The following is a 12,373-nucleotide window of genomic DNA, read 5'->3' as shown; positions in this document are numbered from 1 at the left end:
ATAGAATTACTTTCTTCATTTTTTCTTCCATTAGTTATTATTATATAGAAAAGCTACTAATTTTAATGTGTTTATTTTGTATCCTGCTACTTTGTTGAAAGTGTTTTCCAGCTCTGGTCATCTTTAGGTCTCTATGTAGAGGATAAGATCATCAACAAATATGGATGATTTAAAGTCTTCCTTTACTATTTGCATCAATTACTTGAAATATACACTTGGGAAGTTTAGAATTAAATAATTGACTCCATTTCACAATGGGACATAGCATTAAATAAGTTGGTAATATCCATTCATACCATAATAAAGATTATTGCTTCATATTACCCATTTATAATGTTGTTTAACTTTCAAAATTGTTAAGAAGCCCCTACATTTTTTTTCAGTAAACATAAGTAGGAAAATATCAGGCATCATACTATCATGGTGGAGTATGGAGATAGTGAGAGATGGAGACACTTAAGAAATGGTACAAGTGGCCAGGTGGTAGTCAATCAATCATTTTTCTTTTTCTTTTCTGCCATGTTCAGATAAACTTCATTTTTTTATTTCATCTTTTTTTATTATTATTTTACATACCAATCCCAGTTCTCCTTCCCTCCTCTTCTCCCATTCCCCACCTTCCTCCTTTCCACCCCTATCCACTCCTCAGGGGAGATAAAACTTGTCTTGAGTCATCAAAGGGTGGCATACGAAGTTGAAGCAGAACCAACCTCCCTATCACCCCAAGTATCACTGCTGAGCAAGGTATCCCTCAATAGGAAATGGGCTCCAAAAAGCCAGTTCATTCACCTGGGACAAGTCCTGGTCCCACTGTCAGGAGCCCCCAGAATAGATCAAGCCAGATAACTGTCACCCACATTCAGAGGGCCTAGTTAGGTCCCACACAGTTTCCCCAGCTGTCTGTCTAGACTCTGTGATACTTAGAACTTGGGAGGTTAAGGAAAGAAGCTCACTGTGTTTGAGGCACCCTGGTCTATGGAGTGAGTTTCAGCACAGCCAGGGCTATGAAGATAAATCCTGTCTTGAAAAGGCAAATAATAATAAACAGAAAGAGAAAGGAAGAAAGGAAGGAAGAAAAGAAGAACGGACAAACAGACGGAAGGAAGGAAGGAAAAGAAAGAAAAATAAGTAGTGCAAGTGTATGTGATTGATAATGGGTGGAAATCTTGTGACTCAATACTGAGTTCAAAGGTTTTGCCTTTGAATTAATTGGTGACATCACTTAAGTTACTTAAGTACTCTATGCTAGGTTTTGTCAACTTTAAAGAAAGTAGGGTTATTAACAAATTCTTCATAGCTGTTATCTATAAATAGAAGACATAAATATGACAGCATAGGTAAAATAATTAGAAGACAACAATGTCTGGTACAGTGTTATAATGAGTGATTTAGAAATATATTTTTGGTATTATTTTGGCTCTATTAATGAATTCTTCATAGAGACTTTTCTTAGCTAATAGGATTAGTGCTCACTTTTTATGGGTTAATTAATTAGAAGCTGGATCAAATAATAAAAAAATGAATGTGTAAATGTTATCTTTTATAGGCTGTGAGTGTATACTTACCAGGCAATATTTTGACATGATATTTTTATAAAATCAGAGTATTTAAATACATCTGTGAGGCACACAGCTTAGAATGCATCTAATTATGTCTAATTTCCCTCAAATTTTAGAGTTACTTCTTTCTTTTCATGTTCCTTTTTTTTTGTTGTTATTGTTGTTACTCAGTCACTTTTTATACTGATATCAATAGAGATCTGTTAAGTAAGTTTCCCATGCTCATGTTTTACAAATTTAAACAAAACTACCTTATGGAATTTGAAGTGCATATGTAATATAGACATCAGGCAAGCATTGTCCTGCATCTGAGTGGACACAACATGCCAAGGTTCAGGCAATATTACACGTGAGACTTGTCTTAGCTTCTTTTCCTGTTGCCATGATACAATATCTGAGAAAATGAGCTCCTGGAAACAGGGTTTAGTTTTGTTAGCTCACAGTTCACAGTACTGTAATAATAGGATGTAACAGTGGCAGGAATTTGAAGCAGTTGGTCACATCATATCTGCAATCAAGGATCATAGAATACTAATCACATACTGTCATTCCACTTACTCTGTCAAGAAGCCTGTGCAGAGCTAAGTTGGGTGCTCCTAATCTCAATAAACATAATCAAGAAAATATCCTTTGGGCATACCCAGAGACCCATATCCTAAGTGATTCTAACCATCAAGCTGAGAGTTCCCACTAACCATGACAGTGAGTGTCCAGGATCTCTGAACTTTGGTCATTATGCTTTAAAGGAATCAGGAACCAAAATTGTCAGCTAACCCTGCTCTAAGATCACTTTTATTTTACTTGATTTGTTTTCTTGTATAATTTTCTAATTTTCCTAGAATATGATTACATGGAGGAAGGAAAACTTTCCTCTATATTTTATATGTGTTGAACTTCTGGCATACTGCCAATGTTATAAAACATACATAAAATTGCTAATTAGAAAATTTCACAAAGTTAAGATAACATATACCTAGACAAATCATGTGAGACTTGCCATGTATTCTGAAGTTTAATATGGCAATCCATTGCAGGACCTACCATTAAGCCTATGTTAAGGTTGTTATAAAACTTCCTCATAACAGGTTGGGCATTGTCCAGCTCCACAAAAATAGCACTGGAGTTAAAACATAGTGTCTGTGATACAGGTTTTGATCTGATGATGACAGTCATCCAGAATACATGTTCTCATTTAGAATTCAAAAAAAAAAAAAAAAAATAGGTCAAGCTGTGTATCAGTATGGGAAAACTGTCCTCCTTGTTGCAGCCTTTTCAAAATATTAAGCAAATTGAAGCATGACTTTTGAATTATCTATTTGAGTCTTAAAATTCTCTCTATTCTTTGTTTTTCTTTCTCTCCATATCTGTCACATATTTCAATTTCTTATGTTTATTCCTCAGGCTCTTGGAAGCATGCAGCAATTTTAATAGCTCTCCCTGTGTGACAGCCATTTCATAGATTGTACAATCAAAGCTTTGCAGCCTGCTCTGGAACTGTTGATTTGTTGATTGGGGTTTAACCTCCTCTTGTTGATTGGGGTTTAACCTCCTCTTCCAAAGAAATGTCTCTACAAGGCAGACTTTTCTATAGAGCCTCAGTATATGACAGTGTTATATTTTCTACTTCATGTTGTTTGTCAGGTGAGTGGGATGGTAATATACAGAGATAACCAGAAAAGACATATATAGGTTTATACTGAATCATAGCTCATACCCTTGAATGAGGTAAAGTTGAACACTTGTCATACATTATATAAAACAAAGTAGGCCAGCTTTGGGAAGACAGCTTCCCCAGCCAGCATTCTTCCAGTCCAGAGACTTCTTGTCTCCCTGAGATATGAACTCTTTCAAACTGACAGCAACATAACATCCTTTTTTCCTCTCACTTCTACACTTTATGCAGAAACTATGAGAAGTTCATTAACATGAACCTAGATTCCATGGTGAAATTTTAAAATGCAAAACAATCACAATTATTCTTAATTATATAATTTTTTTTCTTTAATTATATGTATTTTTATTTTCATGTGCGTATTCAGGTTTGTGTACAGGATTGTATGTATTAATGCATGTGTACATCTATGCATGTACATACATGTGGAAGCCACAAGATCAACATTATGTATCATCATTCAGAAATAATTCACTGTATTTTGAGACAGACTCTTTCAATGAGACTTGGGAATTCACTGGATTAAGCAAGGCTGGCTGTACAGCGAACCCTAGAGGTACTTCTGTCTCTGCCTATTCAGTGTTCACACTACCACACTCCTATTTTAATTTGAATATGAATGTCACCCAGGTCCCAATGCTTGACAGCAAACAGTATGCCTAAGAAATAGCTCCTCACTGCTTGATTGATTTCCAAAATTTTCAGTTATTTCCATTATCATATGATAGTTAATTAATTAATAATAGTATTAATATATAGAGTTATATGAATATATATTATGTCCATTCTAATTAAAATATAGTATTAATATTATATTATTCATAAAAGCAAAAGTTATAGTGGAGGAGGATCCTTAGTACCTGTATATGGTTAGTAGACACAGTTGGAGAATCGTCTCTTAATGAAACAAGTATGATGGGAAAATAACAATACCATCTATTTTGATGTGATAGTATAAGTGGGTTTCCTACAATAAGTTATGATTATGGATAATTATCTAAAATTAAAGAATCCTTTCTTTTTTGTTTCCAATGGTGACATTTAAATCAAAAAGGATTAAAAAAAATCACTTATTGACACTGTAAAAGCAATTAGTTATTGGGATGAATTGCTTCCATCAGATGGTCCAAAATTCCAGTAGAACATACACAAAAAGAGATGCCGTGGTTTTGATTATTGAAGTCGGGAATTTTGAACTGACTTTTGAATGGCAATTATTTGCCAAGCTAACAATGCCATGACTATGTTCAAAACAGAAAATTGAGTGAAAGAATGATTAGTAATTTATGTAACAACATTGCTCTTCTGATCAGAATAAAGCAAAAATATGCAAATTCATATCCTCATTCAAATATGCATGCATTTAACTACTGCATGTGAGGCTATATGCAAAAGCAAATTCTCAGCTTTGCGCCACAAGTTTTACTCATTGTTAAAGTTCATACATGCACATATGTATACTATTTTGTATATTGACTTAAGAACCAGATTGTTAATAAACTCATTTAGCTTTTAAAGAAAATATATTTCCCTATGCCTTTGATGCTTTCATGTCTGTCTCTGTCTTACTAGATGCTGAAACAATAATGTCATGACTCTCACTAGTTAAAAGCCATGATACTCTCTTAGATCATTAATATCTAAATGTTAAGTCCTGAATTATGGCAGTATATTGGTCTTAAAATGGAGTGTTTCAAGCGGAAGAGGAAGGAGTATAAGGAGAAGTGGAATGAGTAAACAGCTTTAATCTGTGCTATAAAGTTTGGTGAGCATAAATGATCCTCTGATTCACCAAGAACAGTAGGCCCTCTGACATACCTTGCAGAGTCTAATTATACTGATCTAGAACAAAAATTATGTCAGACAGGTGGTAAGTGACAGAAGCAATGTGCGTGGACTACCATTTGTTATAAATACTACACCCTTAATTGGAAAGCATCTGTCTTTTCATTTCCTTTGTGGCAACCTCTACTTTCGATTTAACTGTGCAGGATGCTCCTCCTAACAGGTGCAACAGTGTTTATGAATTTAAAAACCTTATTTAAATGAAGCCAAAAACCAAAGATGTTTCCATTAATAGGCAGTATCTTATAAGAAAGAATCATAATACCTTTTGGCAAATATGTTGATTCCTGTGCATTTGGGAGCTTTAGTTACTGGAATGCTAAAGATTTAAAGGAAAGACAAAGATGAATGGTGCATTAAACAATTACAGGTGATGTATTTGAATCCACAGAAACTAGGAAGAAAAGGTTTACCCAAGAATATGGATAATGTGAAACATTTCACATACATATTTGTCAACTGTTACATTTAATTAAAAGCCAAATTAATAATGTCTTATGTATGTAACAAACTACACATTTGCAATAGCTTACTTTTCTAAAATTTAATTTTTTACACAGTTTAATTGTTGTAGATAAATGTAAAGAGGTCCCATGTATATCAGCTAACTATTGTCACTTTGGGAAGTTAACTATAGTTGAATAAGTGGTGATTTTCTGAAACAAACAATAAATTTTAAGTTGCATGCTGATTTTTGTAGCATGATGAATTCCAACATGATATTATTCCAACCTTTTCAAAATGTGAATAGGCTTTAACCTAGTGGATCCATGTTTTCCATGAAACTGTCCTTGTAGTGATTTAATTATCAGGTGTTAGGATTGCCCACCCTGTTACTGAAGTACATGTGTTCATGCAATCCCTTCTTATTTCATATAAATCCACAATGGCAATAGTGGCAATCACAGCATTTTTGAAACTGTAGGTTGCTGTAATTATTCTAGTTTACAGCTCAGCATTGTTGATCTTTACCTGTGTTTGGTTAAGAATTCATCTTTATTTTAGGCATATTCATTTATTTCCTTCACAGATTTAAAGGTATCACTGTCTATAAAAACAGGAAAAGTACAGAACAGTTTATGGTGGTGGAAATATATGCTAGAGATTCCTTACATGGCAGCAGGAGAGAAAGCAAAAATGAGGATAGACACAGGTACAAATACCAACCTGCGCCTACTGTGCCAATCAAACCAGGCCTTCTAAGGACAATGCAGCCTTCATTAAGCTGTCATAAGCTGGGGTACAACTGTTAAAAACATGAGCCTCTATGGAAAATTTTAAATTCCAATGATAGTAGTGGTAAGTGTAATTTTTGTACCAATTTTCTTTACCTACATAGAGGAAAAGTGCCAGAGGCACAGACACACATGGAACTTGAGAAATGTCAAGACACAGGGCTTCTGATTTCCAACCCTCTGGTAACTTCTCTAAAGACAACATATGGAAATTAAAATATGGAGTCAGGCAAATTCGTGATAAGTCTCTAATTTCCTTGACTACTTTATTAATTGGCGTAGTAAAATGTAAAATATTTTAATATCCTACAAAAAGCTTTTCAATATTTAAAAATCCTCTTAATAACTGTGTACAAATACTTATGATAGGGTAACATAGAAAGTAAAGGTTAATATCTGTTCTTTATAGAGCTTACACAAAATTATCTCATCATAAGAAATCCCATTTTGCTAGGGACAAATCTATTTTTAAAACTTCTCCCCACTAAATCAGCATAAACAAGGTCATTTGTCATTAAAGCATGGGGGACTCTTTACTAATTACTTGTGTAGAAACAAATATGGTAACAATTGATTTGGAAGACAAGAGTTAGGTATTCTCAGCACTGTTGGGTCCTTTAGAATAAACCCATTCTGTAGGAGAGACATTGGCTTCCAGAGTTTCCCATTGATGACAGCATTCCCTGGAGGCTTCATTGCTCCTCATTACCAGTCTACTTCCTCTCATCACATTCTCCAGCTGACTATCCTCAGACTACTCTGTTTCCTTTAACAATGAATAGCTCTTACTTCATGCACTGATTTGTGCATCCAAGTTGTCTGGAAATACTCCTTAATCTATGGATTCTAAATCCTGACAAGAAACCATGCTAATTGCTGTGGTTACTTGTTGGTAGTTGATGGGGCCTTAGCATGAGCACAGCATTAACTAACCTCTGCAAAAAATAAACAAAGGGAGAGAGAGAGAGAGAGAGAGAGAGAGAGAGAGAGAAGAAGAATAAGAAAAAAAGTTCAACTTGTCCATAAACTTATTGGAGCACAATTACATTCCCAGTAGCCTTCCCTTTAAGAAAAACAGAATCCTTCTGAAACTTAACCCCTTCCAGAAGCCATCAACTGCAAATAGCTACACTTCAGCATCCTTATCAGATTTTTTTTTTTACAAGTTATCTTTGGTGGCTTTCTAAGCTGTTACTTTTTTACTTCTATAGCCCTCCCTTTTTCTCAATGTTGAGTCTGCAGTCATCTATACCATGGCAAAACTAGCTTTCTTGTCCTTTACAATCAGTGGAAGCACAGACTGTGGAATTACACATGGTCCCTGGATACAATGGATTTTACTCAAGACCTCAGTGTGATCTCTGGTAGCAGTACAGACCATAAACATCAACAAGGCCCTCAACTGTTGCAAGGGCCATGGACACCATCAAAGCCCTTAGTGGCAGCAGAGGCCAAGGGCAAAATATGGTTCAGGTGTTAGTGCAGGTCACCAATTTATTAATGTGCATATACTGAGTTTGTGCAACAGAACCAGCATATCTACATGTGTGTTCATTTTTTTAAAAATATTGTGCATGTAGCAGGAGAAATGGTTGGCAAAAAGCACCTGCCTCATAAGCCTGATGAGATTGCTCAGTCCCAGATTCTACTTCAAAGGAGTGAATCTAGTGTTGAAATGTCTCCTCGAATTCTTCATGCCTGCTGTGACAAGTAACCCTCTATGACTTACAAGCAACAACAAAAATAAAATTTAAATATATGCTTAAAGATGGTGGATGAAAACCTTAACTAAGCAAGTAAATCTATTACTCTACATTACCAAAGAGTTAGTATTTCCACAGTAGGATTCTCCTGGAGGTTTTTGTCTCTATGAGTTTAAATGGATAATGGTCACTACCTCCAACAAACAAGAGTGTGTAATGAGAGCCATGGATACATACAACACTAAACACTGTAAGTCTGCTGGAATTGAGAAACTACATAGCTGGAGATAGGTATATATAAACATAACTTAAACTCTGTTTTCTTGATATATCTATATTTAAGGACCATAGTATATTTCACTCTATTTTGTAGTCCGTATGTTGTCAGTGGCCTGAAACAAGATGCTTCAGAACCTCTCACAAACATATGAACAATGTGTTCAAGAAGTTTTAGATTTACCCAGAAGCAGTTTGCTGATTCTCAGAAATAGTGAAGGACTCAGATCCATACCATAGAGAAACAAGGTTAATGAAGATGAATCATGCTTTCATGTTATACTTTGGGGAAAAGGTTTTCAGGCATGCAAACTATTGACAAACTTGGAGAACTAATTCACAAGAATCACATTAACACTGAGCACACTAAATGCATTTCGCCTTGAGCAAGGAGAGGAAGGTCTTCTGCACAGGCCATGTGTTTCTGTGAACACTGAAGACTGCAGTTGTTTTGATGTTAATTCAACAACTGATGTTTCTTGTTGTGAAGCTCTCTGTGAAAATGTGACAGTGTAAATCTTTCTAAATTGAATTGAATGCTCTTTAAAGCTCATGTTTTCAAACACAGTTTCAAATTTCTGGATAACAAGATTATTCCACAATAAAGCTCCTTCCTATAGTGACCTATTTGGTATGAAAGATGACTATGAAGGTATATTAAAATCAAATCTGCACATCTGCTACATTGTATGTGAGTACTTTCCAAGTTTAGAAACAATTACCTCTAATGCTTTGATGTCCTCATAAGCAAACTGTACAGTTGGAACTCCAAGATGGTTGATGAAATAATCAGCATCACCTTGTATCTGTACAGAGCTGACATTGGTTCCTGGGCACTGAGCTCTTCTGGAACAGTTGAATTTACTTTTCTGAAAAACACAGTTTAAATATTGTTAATATTAACATGTATGTCACAGAAAATTTAGAAGTCAATGTCACTCAAAATGTGGCCCAAGGATCATAGAATCAATCTGTCAATGAACTACATGTTTAAAATGCAAGTGATTAGACTTCACTGTGTTTCCTTTGATGGGACCATTTGGAGGTAGAGGCAGGAATCTGTTCTCCAGTTCTTGCATAAACTCCTGAAACTCAAAGAGGTATGAGTCAGGTTAAGGCAGATGAAGGTGAATCCTGTTCCTAGGCACTGGGTACACACACACACACACACACACACACACACACACACACACACACACACACACACTGTTTTAAATCACTGTTGAAATCATTGGTAGAGGTCATAATAAAATTTTTAGCTTTGTATTCTCAGCCCTCCTGACATTAATTTTTCATGTAAGAAAAAATCTTGTGGATTGAGCCATTTGACTTCTTAATTTGTAGCCATTGGACTCTTTCTCTCTTGCTCCCTGAAATGATTTGAAGAAAATGTCTATGAGTCAAACAGCCAGCTGAGTTAGCCTTATTCCAGTACCAGTCTTGTTGAAAACTTCAAGGATGCTTCCAGACAATTATGCAAAAGATGGAAGTTGTCTGACCTGGCTCTCCTAAGCACAGCCTCAGCTAGGGCTGACTTTTGATCACAAACTTCAAAGAATCATTTCCACCTTGACCAGAAGCAGAACAGTTTCCTGGTACAAGGATGACTCAGACTGGTAATAAGATGACAGATAGTGATTGATTCAAAATACAAGCCTTAGTGACTATGATTGTTGTAATTGGCCCAATAGTTAGTATTGGTTCAAACTTAATGTCCAAATGACTGTGATTGGTCCAAACACTCCCATTTACCATCAGCTTAACAGGATACTGAAGCTCCCTGAGTGAGTCATCTGGGAGATACTATGCTGAGCTGTGCCTCAACTGAGTTGCTTAGGCCTATTAGTTTCTCTACAGTAGTCTTTTCTTGACTGTTTTAAGTAATATGAGCTGAGATGAGCTCCTGAAGAAAAATGCATCAGAAACCCTACAGGGCAATAGTGAGGGGATGGTAAAGATTATTACAGTGCCTGCTGGCAAGCTGAAATGGCATTTGTCTCAGCTAACTGATATAGGTATCCTGATCAGAGACATGACACCATAAGTTCAAATACTGGCTGGTGCCCTTTGGACCTGGTGACACTATGGTACAAGGCTCCAAAATAGCCCAACTCATACACTGTACAATGTTCCAAGCATCAGACTTTCACTTCAAACTCAGAGTATCAGCAAACCATTATTTGATTGCTACAGATCAAACTGGAGATTCCATCTGGTCACCAGTATTCTGTCCACAGCAAATGCCTATGTGTGAATGGTAATAACTATACATTTATCTAGTAATTCAAGGACTACTAGTTCCAACCCCTGCAGATAAGACCCTTGAGCTTGACTATATGACAGTGCTCTGGAAATCTCTTGGTGTGCCTGGCCTGTAAGTTTACCTCTTTAGTTCTTTATAGACTTTTATCAGTTCACTTCCATGTCTTCCTTCATTTCAGATATCATTTTTCTCTTCCTTCCCACTCCTGCTTCTCTGAATATGTTTAGGTATCATGTTCAGAACATTTGTTTACCTATACAAAGATTTGTTGAATTTTTAATTATTTAAGGATGTGTTGCTGTTTTACCTTGCCTGCCAAAGGCACCTGATTGGTCTGCTAAAATGCTAGAGGATCAAAAGTGAGGGAAAATGTATAGGTAAAACTTTCAGGCAGGGAGAATAAATAGAAGGGGAAATTTAGACTCAAGAAGAATGACAAGGAGACAATAGTGAGATGCCAGGGGCCAGTTTGACAGACATGGAGGAAGCATAAAGGTAGGATACAGATTGAAATGGAGGTAAAATGCCCAGAGGCAAAACATAGATGAACCAAAACAGATTAAATTAAGTTAAAGGAGCTAGTGGGACAAATCTAAGCTAAGACCGAACATTCATTATTAATAACAAGTCTCCATATCCTTATTTGGGACATGGTTGGTAGCCCAAAGAAAATTCCAACGATAGTACCATGTTTTCAAGTATCAAGCTCTTTAAATTTATTTTTTTTTGTGGGGGGGACAGGGTTTTTCTGTGTAGCTTTGTAGACCAGGCTGGCCTAAAAATCACAGAGATCTGCCTGCCTCTGGCTCCAAAGTGCTGGGATTAAAGGCATGTGCCACCATTGCCCAATTTTAATATGTCTTGTTAGTTTATATTTTATGACCATTAAAGATTAACTAGTAGATATTAATCCATTTGATTTTTAAATGTATCTGTATTTTATATGTTTTGGCATTCTTGCTATATTGTTAGTTTCTTTTCTTTTTTTCTCTTTAGTGGCACAGGAGCAAAACCCTCAAGATTAGGCTGCTCCAGAAGCTGATTTCCATATTAAATCGGAACAAATACTGAAACCAATATTTGTTCACTGTTAACATAGAAAGAAAAGAAACATAAAAACACAAAGTGCTGACTGCCCTCAAAATCAGTGACTCCTCAACTTCTGAATTCAAAGATGATACTGCAGATAAAATGATGGGTGAAGATTTTAACATTGCACTAGTAAAAATGATCATGAGTCTCAAAGAGGATACAAATAAGGAAATGAATTCAAGTTAGGATACGAAGAAGAGTATCAACAACACAGATAAAAATCTCAGAAACGTGGGTGCATTAATAAGAAATATGCATGAAAAACTCAACAGCATATAAGAAAAGTTCATTATGGAAAAAATTGGAAGAGAATAAAGAAATAAAGAAATGTTGGAAATAAAAAGTAATTCAAAGGATCAAACATAAATGATGTTGGAAAGAAGAGCCAATCACCCTTGACCAAAAAGAAGAAAGATCAAATATGTAGAAAAAATTTTAGAACATAAAACATTCAAATATATATAAAGAGAACAAATGGAGAGTGTCTGTGACTGTATTCTAGCAGAAGTTTTCTTAGTATGGGTAAAACCCTGAATGTGATATCCAGCATCACATCCGTCTACATGTTGGCACATGGTAATCCCAGCACCTGGATTGTAGAGGAAGGAAGATCAGAAATCAAGGCTGTTCTGAACTATGTACCGTTTAAGGGAAGCTGAGGCTACATAGACATCTGTCTCAAAAAGAAAGAAAGAAAGAAAGAAAGAAAAAGGAAGGAAGGAAGGAAG

General features: G+C 35.7%; 1 protein-coding gene across 1 annotated transcript in view; it reads right to left on the bottom strand.

Moving 5' to 3' along the window:
- The window catches only part of Naaladl2 (N-acetylated alpha-linked acidic dipeptidase like 2), a 659,654-nt gene that overhangs the window by 220,269 nt on the left and 427,012 nt on the right, over positions 1-12,373 (bottom strand). The window contains exon 10 of the mRNA XM_051185714.1: positions 9,013-9,159. Within this exon, the coding sequence (XP_051041671.1) occupies positions 9,013-9,159 (147 nt within the window). The remainder of the gene's footprint in view (positions 1-9,012; positions 9,160-12,373) is intronic.

This window comes from Phodopus roborovskii, unplaced genomic scaffold, assembly GCF_943737965.1.
Source record: "Phodopus roborovskii unplaced genomic scaffold, PHOROB, whole genome shotgun sequence".
NCBI lineage: Eukaryota > Metazoa > Chordata > Mammalia > Rodentia > Cricetidae > Phodopus > Phodopus roborovskii.
The sequence above is the reverse complement of the archived record's forward strand: the minus strand, read 5'-3'. Positions and strand labels throughout refer to the sequence as shown.